Source organism: Chelmon rostratus, chromosome 6, assembly GCF_017976325.1.
Source record: "Chelmon rostratus isolate fCheRos1 chromosome 6, fCheRos1.pri, whole genome shotgun sequence".
NCBI lineage: Eukaryota > Metazoa > Chordata > Actinopteri > Chaetodontiformes > Chaetodontidae > Chelmon > Chelmon rostratus.
This window is the reverse complement of record NC_055663.1, coordinates 21319941-21333521: the sequence shown is the minus strand read 5'-3', so window position 1 is coordinate 21333521 and position 13581 is coordinate 21319941. Positions and strand designations below refer to the sequence as shown.

Below are 13581 nucleotides of genomic sequence, written 5' to 3'. Positions count from 1 at the left end.
GGCTTGCTTGCCACACCTGGCCCATCTGTAGTCCCAGTTAACTGACTGGCAGTCCCAGGCAGATCAAAGAAATGGGGACGGGGAGTACTGTCAGTCAGCCCACTGCTGCAGACTCCTGCAGGCTTCCCCTGACAGCTGCTTGTCACTTCTCTGATCTTCTGTCTGCCTGCTGGCTGCTTTGGGGGGGGGGGGGGGGGGGTAAGTTTTGGGTGGTGGGTGGCAAGAAGTAGACGCTATGGCTTGTTTGGAAAGTTGTTTGAGGACTTGCAGGGGTAGTTTGTCCCAGGGTTTCACGTGAGCGTCCTCGGCCTCTGTACGAGCAGAGGTCATGACATCTCATGGAGACGTCCTGTAGATTATCCTTAAGTAAAATATTTGCACACTACAAATAGCGAGAGGTCTATTGTCTTTGTCCAACTGTGTCTAGTATTAATGACGTTAAATTAGCATCAGTCAGAGGGACACAGATGAGATCATTAGAGAGACCTGCCAAAGACATGCTGGGAAAAGGAACCCCCTTATCAGGTTTTACACTCTGACTAAACACACATGCAGGGATAATCCAGAAGATTGATTCACTGTTTGTATAATAAAGATGCGTCATGAATCATGATGTAAATCACTGAGGATAACAGGAGGAGAGAAGAAGACAGCTTTTTTTTTTTTCCTCATCAGAAGCAGTTTGAGAAAAAAACTGTTATTGACCAATGAGTAATTGGTTTGTAATGAACACACAGGGAGGAGGGAGCGTGGGAGAGGAAGCACAATGGATGAATAATTACCTTCATAATTACATCCAGGCCCTTAGCAAATGAAGGGGGGCAGAGTGGACCTAAGAAGGAGCTCATGAGGATTGTGTGTGTGCCCATCACAGGACAGGAGCATGCATCGAGTAGTCCCCAGCGAGCCTTGTCCCGAGCTCAACTGTGCCGAGTCGGAGCAGATCGCCTTGAGTGACAGATGCTGCAAGGTCTGCAGAGGTATGGAGGAAACATCGTCCTGTGCTACATTACTGCCATGCCTCAAAACATTATTTTTATGGTGGAACGCGATCAGCCTGTAGAGCAGCAAATCAATCTGAAAATTATACAAAGTGTCTGTGAGTTGTAGAAAATGAAACGTGTTCATGTAATTTTATGTGTACTTTTACTCAGATCAAATATACCCCCAGTGTCTGTGAACTGTTTTAATTTTGTCCAGATTTAAGAGAGGGAAATTAAAATAATGCCATTTTCCCCCCTGTTGTGCCTTGGGAAGAAACCACAGTGTGGATGCTCAGAGAAAAGGTTGTGATACTGTGACGTAACCTTTCCACTGGCCCTGTGTGTGTCCATCACTTCTCTCCTCTGCTCTCCTCTGGGTCTCAACCTTTTCCTCCGCGTGCCTCCTGCAGGTCATGACTTCTGCTCAGAGGGCCACGGCTGCGTGGAGCACTCCGACTGCGTGAACCTGGAGGCAGGAGACTGCTGTGTTTGTAAGGATGGCTTCCGCCCACTGCGAGACGATAATGCCTACTGTGAAGGTACGGCATGGCTCTGAATAACAAACCCTGACTTTTAGCCCAAGTTTATTTGCCCTCTAAGAGCGGATATATGTGGTTGTTTTTTTAATGTTGCATCAAATGGGTCATGAGCGGGACCTGCTTTTTGCCTTTGGAAGGGCGTGATTAATTAATTCAGCATCTTTTTCACACTGAAGAATGTACAGATGTCATGACGCTGTCGCTGCTCGATATAACACACATATCCTCTGCAGACACACACGTCTTCATCACAAAAGGCTTGCAGACAGCTAGAATTAAATTAAAATAACATGGTGGGAAGTGAGTGTGCGGGGTGATATCGACCTTGAACCTTGTTCATTAATTTGCTGTTGTATGATAAGTCTTTTCTTTCCACATTTTTATATTTATAATGGCTTTATTCCTTTTAGACATGCCTGTGTAACCACGAAAAACACCTTTCCCTAAATTTAAAGGATAATACAAGTGTTATTTTTAGTTTATGCCGTTGTGTCGTTCTTTCATTCCTGCTGGGGTCATCTCTCAGTCAGCATAGTAGGAGATGTCACGGCTTGTTTTCCACCCTTCAGAACAAAGTGTTTCCCGCTATTCATCTTGGAACAATATAAAATCAACTTCCACAGACTTGCCTCAGGCCTGGGGTAGATAATCCAGTACAATAAATTCAAGGCATTAGATCAGTTTTTCACAGTTTTAGTTATGTTTCTTTGTCCTCTGTTTTTTTATTTTAATAAACACATGTTATTACCCTCTGCTGACCTGACACCTGAAGGAACTCCCTTCGAAATGTTGGCTCACAAGTTTCATTGCCACTTTAGTAACATGTTTTTGTATTTGGGCTGTTTTTTTTTTTTAGTTTGAATTTTAAACGGGGAAAAAATGAAATGCTAAAAAATGGAAATACATACACCGTGAGTTGCAAAATAATGCAGACATTTGCTAAATACCCATGAAAACACTTTGTTGAATTCATGCTTTTATCGCATAATCCTTTTGTGATGGGAGACTGTAATCCCCTCATTATTTGTGTCCACAGCACGCAATAACTGCTTTTCAGAATGCATTTTCAGAGACTAATGTTTGTCTTCAAAGTCACTTGATTAATTTGTGATATAAAAACATGCTGAAGGCCTTTTTGTGTGCATGTATTTAGTGTCACTCTGCTGGGAGAGCAATTAAAGTCGTGCCATCGATCATCACTGAGGTCGTTCATTACTGGCTGCACACTAAGGCCCGCGTCTCTCCAGCCATGTTGCACGCTTTTAAGTAAATCGCAATATGACTGATACATTAGCGCTGCTCTCTTTTAAAAAACAGACACCCTTTTACTTGATTGCCGTTTGAATGTCCCACATTGCATGATTGGAAAACGTGCTCTGTACGTCATTGAGCGGGTCATTTCATGTTGATGGTGAGGCTGTGCTCTGAAAAACCTGCTCTGAGTCCAAATGTTCACAAACTAAAGCGCTGGTGCTTCAGCTGAATTCCTCATCTCGCATCTTGACTGGATGCATCGTTAAGAAATGATGACTTTATCGTCTCCTGTGCTATCCTGCAGTAAAATATGCAGTAAACATCATGTCATAACTGCTACGCCTGTGCATCTCTGGTATTAATGAGCAAACATGGCATCAAAGTTATTCAGATTCTTCTGCGTATGACCTTGACAGCTGCCGTGTCAATATACAGCCTTCTTGATCTTCCTTCTTCATTGTGTGTGTGCAGTTTTAGAGCATCTGTTTGTGAGTACACGCCTCTGCCTTTTTTTTTTTATCTACAGTCCACACACACCCTGTAATATATTTTCTGTCACCTTCATCACATGATGAGGCTAAAAAGTCAACTGAGCTGCAGAGCGTTTTGTTACTGTAACCATGGTGCTAAATGAAAGAGTAGCAGTTCACAGCGTCTGCAGATCTCACGTTAATTTGCAGATACGAGCAGTTGTCCAGGTAATTAGATGGTCTTAGGGAATCTGTATAATTGAAGATACTATCTGCCTTTAATTAATGGTAGCAATGCTTCGGGTTGTAGGTTTTGATAAAATGGCAACTCCTGGCCTCATTCGCCATAACAATGGTCTCTTTGAGAACAGCATTCAGACAGAGGGGAATGTAATTAACATTAACTCAAGCACAGTGCTGAAGTACATCTCTGAAGCAAGGTTTTTCAAGTATTTCTATTTTATCCTACTTTACACTTACTATATATAATACACTTTTTTACTGAATTACATACCAACAGCATATAAGTAGTTAGTTAGTTATCAGCTCCACCTCAACAAACAACTTGCTTATATGTGAATACATTTGTTTAAGTACATTTTGCTGATAATACTTACTTGTTCATTTAAAATTTTGCATGCACGTATTTTAATTGTAATGGATTTTAGGTTTTGTTTGCATTGTGATATTGTTACCTTTTCTTTAAAGCTGCACTAAGCAATTTTTTTATATTTTTATAAAATTTTTCAGCTCATTGTTTTGATTCTATGGTTGGTTTGCTGTTTTGGTTCACTTTCACCACCCTCATCAACCCGGTTCCAGTCACATCAAGGTTTAGCCTCTGATAAACCAGCTGCACACTAACAGTCCTGCACCAAAAGGTAGCAACTACCTGGTGAACAAAACAGAGCTTTTAACAGCTACGGAGCCAGATATTTAAAAGTTGGTTGAGTCCAAAACAGAGTATAAAGGAGAATGAATGTACATTTATCAGATGTCCAGAAACACGACTCCAAATGCTAATGTGCGCCCCCCATAACAACTTTAAAAAGTGACAATATGCCAGTGTTGTCTATTCATCTTAGTGCTCTGGCCCCAAGGGGCAAAAAATCTATTAATGCATGTTTGAATGCTCCTCCAGCACTGTGTTCAGGTATACTTTGACCCCAGTTTGACTCCCAGTAAATGGTTTCAACATCCATTTAATTTAAGTGTCATGGAGGAAGATACAACATGATGTATGACTAATATTTAGCTCTTAATTGGTCATGAGCGAAAGCTAGATTTTTGTTCCACCCATACATTAACATCGTTTTGCCCTGAAAATGTGTTGAGAACAACATTTTATTGTATTTTTTGCAGCTAGTCGCTTTTTGTTTTATCATTATCACATGGTTCTAGAAATAAGGTTGGAGCAGCCCATCCCATTACCAGTGTGAAACCAAGTACAATCAGACAGACTTGTGCCTCCAACATCAACACTTCAGACCCAAGCTATTCATCTCAAGAGCAGCCTGACTCTTGCTATGAAATTGGATGGCGGAGTTTGTGGCGAGTCTTTGCATCAGAGGCTGCACAGAGAAACCTGAAATTGACTCATTTTGCTGATGGAGTTCTCTCAAAAGCAATTGATTTTTTTTATTTTTTCGCGTGTCTCTGTAACTCACTTAATATATGATTTTGTGTCTGCGTGTGTGTCCTGTGTGGAAAATAAACCAACTGTCTTGCCAAAACATCGAGGATCCTGCAAATGGATGAGAGAATGTTTGTATTCATATCATAGGTACACTGTTTTGTGGCTCCGAGGAGATGAACAGAAAGATGAGTGAAATCGGCTCGTTTCAGTTTCAATACTGTCGTCCCTGCGAGATGAGATGAAAATTAGAGGCAATTTTGTGGATTGAACACAGCAAGGAAATTATAAAACAGAAAGATACAGGAGCCCACACGAACATAGGTTTTCATGTACACACACACACACACACACAGACACAGAGAGCTTTTTTTATGGTCGTGTCAAACGTAAAGACAAACATCACAAAAAGCAGAGACAGATACTAGCTCTTTAAAACATTCCTAGGTCAGAGATGGGCTCAAAATAGCCGATGAGCTCACTTCTGTGTAAATTTTTCATAGAAGCAGCAGTAGGGAAAACTCAAGGGGATACTAGCCCTGCCTTTGTGTAAGTCTGTGTGTGTGTGTGTGTGTGTGTGTGTGTGTGTGTGTGTGTGTGTGTGTGTGTGTGTGTGTGTGTGTGTGTGTGTGTGTGTGTGTGTGTGTGCGTGCAGGTGCATGTCTGTGCATGTGTGTGTCTGAGCGCTGAGTTCTGCAACAGAAAAAGAGCCCAGTTTCCTTTCTCCATCGTATCCTCACGGCGCAGTCAGGCTGAAGGCCTATTTTGCTACATGCATGCATGTGTTTAGGAGAGAATTAGACAGAGGGGCGAGCAGCGGAGAAGTGACAGACTGTGTGATTGTCTCTAAATTGAACAATCAGTATAGTTCAACATGTAGAAAGAGACAAAGTATGTGACAGGATTTATTTTGATGTAAAGCCTGCCCTAGAAAGTGCTATTTACGAACTCTTTTTAAAATTTGTCAAGGGCAGTGCACGTTGCTTGAATTATGATTTATATGTAGAGTATTTGCACAAATATTTAGATGGTGTTAGATAGTTTTGTAGTTATTTGGATAACAACATAAACATTGAAAGGTCAGTTCAGCCAAATTTTATATAAGCATTTCCTCACTTGGCTGCTATGCTGATAGTTAGGTTTGATTTGTCCAGGTTTGGACATTTCTGCCTCCTCAACAATACAATGGAGGCTGAATTGAATTCTGTTTGTGGTCTTCACAGCATTGCAAACATTCTGTGTTTTTCTTATTTTGAACAAATTCCCCGAAAAGACCAAAATGTATAGTGCATTACTGACTTCCTGGCCTGCCTGTCACATTCAGCCCAGCTTCCATCTCATGAAAGGCTTAGATCTCCAAAAGCAGCAGGCTCCCGAAGTTTTAAGCAACAAACCAACTGGACTAAATTGTGCATTTGTTGGTGACTATTTTTATCCGTGGATTATTACACATCTGCTTCTCTAATGAGTATTTACAGCACAAGAATGATGACTGTGGGATGGACTCAATATAAACTGCGGTGCCTGTGTTCACCATAATGAAGAAACACGCCAGCAAGTGCATCAGTGTCACTCGCTGAAGTGTTTTTAATAGGTTCAGTGCAGCTCTGTGGCACAGAGGAACAAGACATATCAGGCCTTCACAGGCAATACTTGCTATTAGGATCAATTCCGTGTTGGTTTTTGATGCGACTGAACAATCAATAGAAAGCAAAATATAGTGTTACGAGTAAATCTCAGCAAAAACGTTCAAAACATGTAATATGGATGTATAAAAAGCTCAGAAAGTCATCAAAACGTCATCAGTACTTAATTGTAGATAATGTGCATCTGATAATGTTGGATTATTTTCAATATGTAAGATGATTGGTAAAACCAGTCTAGCCTACTTGCACACATTGAGGTTTTATTGCCTATAAGCAATGACTCTGTGTGTGTGTGTGTGTGTGCCTGTGCGTGCGTGTGTGTGTGTGCGTGTAAGCATATCACATGTGAACACAGACCGGTCCGATTGCCACTGCTATCTTTTGAATGTCACAAGGTGGCGGCAGGCTAATTGGCACTGACTGAAGAGCGCGGCCCGCTCCAAAACCCAATCAATGCCGAGATGAGCCCCGAGCCTCTGGGCTCCCCACCTGCGAGGGACCCGACCCCAGCACACACACAGACGAATCACACACAGGCAAACAAGTACACATTCTGACCGGCCGTGGTGTGTGTGTGTTTATACACACCTCACCTCGGCGACCCAGCTGAAATGTCACCCAAAACAGACAATCCCACCATCATCCAGACAGCCCCCTCCACTGTAAATAAAAGTATCTGAGTGCTGCTCAGCCAATATCCTTCAAATGCCACATGGGAAAAATCTCCCGTCTGCTCCTTTTCCAGATGGGATCGCACTTAAATCGTTGGCTGCTTTTTTTCCTTATGTCAAATTTAGACATCCACGACTGCTGGGTGGTTCTGCTGTAAATGCTTTATGTCATGATTGAGGTGGGTTTTGTGTAGAAAAATACTACATGAAGTTAAAGCTTGTAAGCACAGTTTTCAGATATTTGAACTTTACTTACACGTAAAATATAATAACTGATTTGTTTTTTTTTGTTTGTTTTTTTTTTGGCCACTTGGAGGCAGCGGAAACACCTTTTAAGCCGATTTGGCAAACTTGTGTTTATTTACACGTCCATCAGTTTCAGAGCAACACGGTCATTCGTTTGGAGTCGTGTTTCTGCTCGCGTGAGTTTTCCGAGCTTTTTTTGCTGAAAACAGCTCCCTGCTGCGGCTGAAAACAGGCACGTGAGAGCGGAAGGGAGGGAACCGGAACAGGAAAGTTGCAGTTGCAGCAAAACAATTTAGTGAAACTCGCTATAAAGCTTCCTGCTAAATTACATTTACTTTGTAATTAATTGTTTTTATGTACAAAACATTTAATCTTTTAAAATGTGATGCAGTAACATAGATTAAACCATCCAAAATTATATAAAGTAATTAAAATGAGCTCCGCCTCGACCAGCTACAAGATAAAATGCTGCTACTTCAGTGAAGGATCCAAGTATTTCTTCCATGACTGAGAAAAACACTTTGTTTATTGCTTGGTTACTGTAAATCTTCCATTATTACAGCATATCATTACTATTAATTACTATTTTACAACCCAATACAATTACATTTTATGATGCAAAAGTAGTTGAGCTCTTTGATGGATGAGTAATCTCTGCTGGTAATAATCGGGGAATGAAAAAGAATGAAAAAAACGAGTCGATGTATAACCGCATCTGAGTTTGACGAATTTTCTGTTGCAGATAAGATCAAAAATTCAGTGAAGATTCTTATGTAGATCTCTGCAAACAGTGGGCAAGGCCATTCTGATCATAAAACACATCGAATCACAAGTAAACAGCAGCTACAAGTAACATAAACGGACAAAAGGTGAGAAACAAATACATGGCAGGACATGCATTATTGAACTAAATGTGATCAAGGCAAGGTTATTCCGAAAGCACCTTTCAACAGCAAGGGCGTTCAAAGTGCTTTAAATAAGACATAAAGACTTTAAGAAAGATGTAAAAGAAACAAAAGGCAATATGAAAAGATACAAGTAAAAAGATATTTTAACGAATTTTATTATAACACAGATTAAACAAGAGAATAAAGATTACAGTGCAGCGCAACGTATGAAAAAATAGCCTCGAATTCAACTCAATCAAATGCAAACAGGAATGTTTTGAGCCCTGATTTAAAGGAACTGGGTCATCCTGCTGTAGAGCTCTAACAGCCGCCTCTGCTCCGTGTTACTCACCGCTTAGACCTCTGGCCTACAGGCTGCACTCGGTCACAGATTGACGAGTGATGGATGATGATGCTCCATCGATTTACGCGTGGTGGAAAATCTTTCCCAGATTAATGAGAGCCGTGATGGAGAGCAAATCCGCCCGTTTGCGCTGACGAACGTAAACAAGGCAGTTTTGTCTGTGAGACGCACCTTCTTTTAAGTCACGCCGAATCGAAATGTGTTAAGAGCATGTTAAATGTGACATATGGACACACGCACACACACACGCACACACACAGTCGCAGCCATTCAGGCGCTGGTAGATGTTTTCATCAAAGGATCCGTGATTTGTTTTTGACTTGGATGGAACTTTTTTTGTCGTGTGGTGAACATGCAGGGATTGTGTGCTTACATTTACAAGACGAAACAACACATGCACACACACACACACACGCACACACACACACACACACTCCTCCTCCATCTTTTCCTTATTTGATGTGCATTGTTCTAAGTCAGGTAGCAGGCTTCTAAGTGTTTACGGTGATTGATCACAGTGTGAGTGTCTGGTATTTAGACATTGACTGTGCTTTTCACTCCTGTTCCTTCCTAATGGGATTTTTTCCACTCATTCATCTTAATTGCTGCCAGCTCCATCCCAAATTGGCAGTGGCGTTTTGCATATTTGTTTTGGGGCTTTTTCCACCGTTTTTTTTATGAGGGATTGTCCAATTTGGTCAGCTGAAAAGATACCAAAGGGAGTTTTCTCTTAAAAAAGTGGTTCATGTTCAGGTAATGGCTCAGAAAAGAAACTATGGGCTGCTCTGTATCGTTTCAAAGGAACAAGCTTTATCTGCTCTTTTCTCACTGTGATTTCCATTAAAGCAGACTTGAAAATACCAGTTGTCCCTAAAGATTCCAACAAAAGAGGAGAAAAGTGATTAAAAAACACCCCACTACTTACAGCAATTTTCCTCTGAATGAAAGAAAGTGGAGAGGATTTAGAGTCATTTCACTTGTTGAACTGCTTTTCCCAGAAACACTGTGAAATGCAACTACATCATCATTCATCATGTACTAACAGCCCTTAATTCTCAGCCCCCTGGAAGCACAATGGTCTTCTCCTGGGCTGCTATTTAAAGACAGCCCTCTGGTCTTGCTAACATTGTCCCATTTTTTTAGAAATATCTTCAGGACTAAATTAATAATCAACTGATTTTTCAAAACTAATCAGTTGATGAATTGATTTGTTGCAATCCCCGGTTAAAACCTTTGATTTATATAAATGCTTCTGAAAGACATAAATTGCAGTTATGTAATATCCAACACAGCCCCAACAACTGAAGATCAATTGCCAATGACTCCCAAAATGACATATCATTGGGGAGTACCAGCGACAAGCCAATGACGGACCTTTTTCATAGCAGCCGTTCGTATGTTGCTAAGTAGTAAATACGTTTACTGTTACGTACAGCATGTATTGTAAGTACTTTGCCTAACTTTAACTTAAAATGGGTCAGCGTTGACTTCTGGGTTCATGTGGGACTCAAACAGCTGTCTCATCCGCTTCTGTCATAATTATGTGAATATGTGTCATAATAATCTACTTGCAAAGTTGACCTATGGGGTCGTTTTTCTCGTCTGGACAAGCTGGTTATATCACTGTTTCGAATATTAAAGGAATAGTTCAACATTTTGGTAAAGAAGCTTATTCTTTCTCATCTTTTCTCATCTTAGATGTAGATGAGAAGCTCGATACCAGCCTTAAATCTGTGAATTGACATGAAGCTACCTCCAGCAGCCAGTTATCTTAGCTTAGTACAATGACCTGAAACAAGGAAACAGAAAGCCTGGCTCTGTTCGTAGTTAACAAAATGTGTCCTTAAAAAGGGCCTTCAACTGGGCTCGCTGTTTCCCACTGCTTCCAGTCTTTATGCTAAACTAAGCTAATTATCTCCGCTCTGTCATATTTACAGAACAGACATGAGAGCGATATCAATCTTCTCATTTAATCTTTGAAAAAAACAAGTGTATCTCTGCAATTGTTGAACTATTCCTTTAAAGTGCAATTAAATTCATTATGTGTATTATTTGAAAATTCCCTGCTTCTGTAGTATCAAAATGCAATTCAGGGGCCACTTAATTGAACAGGTTCAAAGCAACAGTTACACTCCACCAATTTTCACCAAGATTTTTTCATATTTCTACAAACAACAGCTAATTTCAAAACTTGCTAATCACATACTAATTCAAAACATAGTGGCTTTCACATTGATTTAAATCCCTTTGAACCAAAACCCTTGTTTTTCGCACACATTGACCTCCTACCTATTACTCAATATTTGACCAAATGTCACGCCCCTGAACCTAAAGAGCCAGCCTGTAACATCATCTGACACCTTTCTCCACCCATGAGGAACCAAGGCCAACAGTGGAGATTATTTGCTGAGTGGGACATTGTTTGGCCAGCAGAGACAGCTCTTTGTCTCTCTGCTCCTTCCTCTCACTGTTATAAATCTGGCCATGAGGGAACTGGCTACTGAGGAATATCAGACAATGTTTTGGCAATCATTGTCCCTCTGCCACCAATTGAAAGCCATCTGCTTGAGTAAGTGAGATGGTTGGGGAAGGGATGGGAGAGAGAGAGAGGGGCCGCTGGTGGAATGGCACAGATTGGGGTGTCTTTGTGGGACATCCAAAGGCAATACCAGTGTTATCTCCCTACTCCCAGACCCTGGTGTACTGCAGTATGAAACACAGATAGTGAGGATGCTCCCCATTAGAAACTACGTACTATGCATTCAGAGAGGGATAAGCCATTATTCCTTACTGACATAGTTGTTGGATGGCTTGGGTGAGCAGTCGTGGGAATATTAAATATGTCAGAAGAGTTATGACCTCTAACGATATAACAACACTTGGTGGCATATGTTGTATCACTGTGTATTTGAATGCATATATACTGTATGTACACTAGATCATAATACACAGGCAGTTGTCGCCTACATTAGAGTCAACAGTTTGTAGAGAGCTTAAAGAAACATGATGCAAGCATTGGTATTTTTTGCAGCTTGACACCCCTACAGCTCTCATACAGTTTTTCCAGCGCAGCAGCTCACATATTATATGTTACCCTCTTATCCCTCCTTATCCACATCTCTTTCAACGCTTTTGCTGACCCCCAGTAGTTTAAAGAGCCAATATTGTGCTCATTTTCAGGTTCTTACTGGCTAATCAGAGTTGCATAATGTTGCCAAGCAAATGAATTCCTGCAGTTTGACTATTTATTTTTCACACATAGCTATATCGTTACCTTCAGAGCATGTCTTTGAAGCAAATTCACATACAGCAGCAACATAAGCACACATACGGGCTGAGCTACCACTTCAGAATAAACACTAAAAAAGCAATGTGAAAAAACAATTATTTTCACACAGTTTTTCTTGACTGTTGCTCAGTATTAGAGAATTAGTCAAACATAGCTCTCATGTCTGTGGAAGAAGCCACGTTAGCAAACAATAGCTAAGTTAGCACTGCAGTATACATGCACAAAAAACAATAGGAAAAAGCAGTTAAACGCATCAAACCTACAGCTCTCGTTATTTAGTTGGCTTCAAATGAGGCTTAACAACAATATGACACAATTAGTCCAACATTACTCCCAGTCTGGGAATAGCCACATTAGCTGTGCAACATGCTAGCACCAAGTTAAATAGGCTAGCAAACAAAATAAACAGTATAACAACCCGAAAGATGGCAAAAATTACAGCTTCCAAGGTTGCAGTCCAAGGGTCAAAATATCTTTGAGCTTGTATCGTCACTGGTTTTCCAGTCGTTGTCGGGACCTTCCCGCCACATTTCCATCAAAAAGAAAGTTTATTCACTGGGTCTCACATCCTCAGATGATGTGAGTTTTGAAGACCTTTGTGTTGGTTCTGGCAGCCAACAACTGAGCAGTTCCTCTGCTCAGCTCTTAGCTTTCTACTGGCCTTCAAAGCAGTCTGAACTAAAATGGCTAGCACACACAAGACTTTTCCAGTCCATGTGGGGAGATTTCCATCACATTTCCTTCAAAAAAGCAAGTTTAATCCACTGCGTCTGTCCTCAGATGCTGGGAGGAGATGAAGTCTGTGTTGGTTCTTGCAGCCCACAACAGAGAAACTGGTCACCTGGGCGGAGGATGGCCACCGAGCCGGAGGTGGTGCTGTGTTACGTAGTGATACAGAGTGGTAGACAAGTAACGGAAGAAAATGTTGGACTACTGTCAAGGCATTTCGGGGAGTTCAGGAGCAAAGTTTTCTGTGGGAGAGAATAACTCCCTTTGGCATGGACTTTGTAACTTTACAAATATTTTACAAGCACAAAAAAAGCTACATAACACACTAAAGGAAAAGCATCAAATGGCCCTTTAATGTCTCATCTTGCTACAGGGATGTGGAAGTTCACTGTGACATCACAGTTGGTGTGACTACGTGACCACTGCACCCATCAGTGATGCTACAGTACATGTGGTCAGATCTGTTTCAGCCTCGCTTTAGGTTCCTCTTTAAAGAACATAATCGGGTGTGCTATTGTTACATCCATGTGTAGAGTTGGGAGACTGTCAGAAAATCCACTTGACTGACCTTCGATGGTCTTGGGCTTGTGGACATAATATTTATTAACTTGACACTAGATTTTGGAAGAAGAGAAATCATAGTGAGGGCATGACCATACCCTTTTGCTATGTAGCGTGGTACTGTTGTGTCATGCTACATCACATTTGCACAGGATTAGGACAAGATTAGAAGACGGTAAAAAAACAAAAATATTGCATCGCTAGACTCACTAGGGGTGAACTGCACTGGAGTCATACTGCTGAGAAAGGTCATGGTGAAGTGCGGGATTTCTAGTAATTTGGATCATCACGAATGCCAGTGTGATGATA

General features: G+C 41.1%; 1 protein-coding gene across 1 annotated transcript in view; it reads left to right on the top strand.

Annotated features, from left to right (window-relative positions):
• The window catches only part of nell2a (neural EGFL like 2a), an 80258-nt gene that overhangs the window by 24793 nt on the left and 41884 nt on the right, over positions 1-13581 (top strand). The window contains exons 11-12 of the mRNA XM_041938684.1: positions 875-980; positions 1394-1522. Of these exons, the coding sequence (XP_041794618.1) occupies positions 875-980; positions 1394-1522 (235 nt within the window). The remainder of the gene's footprint in view (positions 1-874; positions 981-1393; positions 1523-13581) is intronic.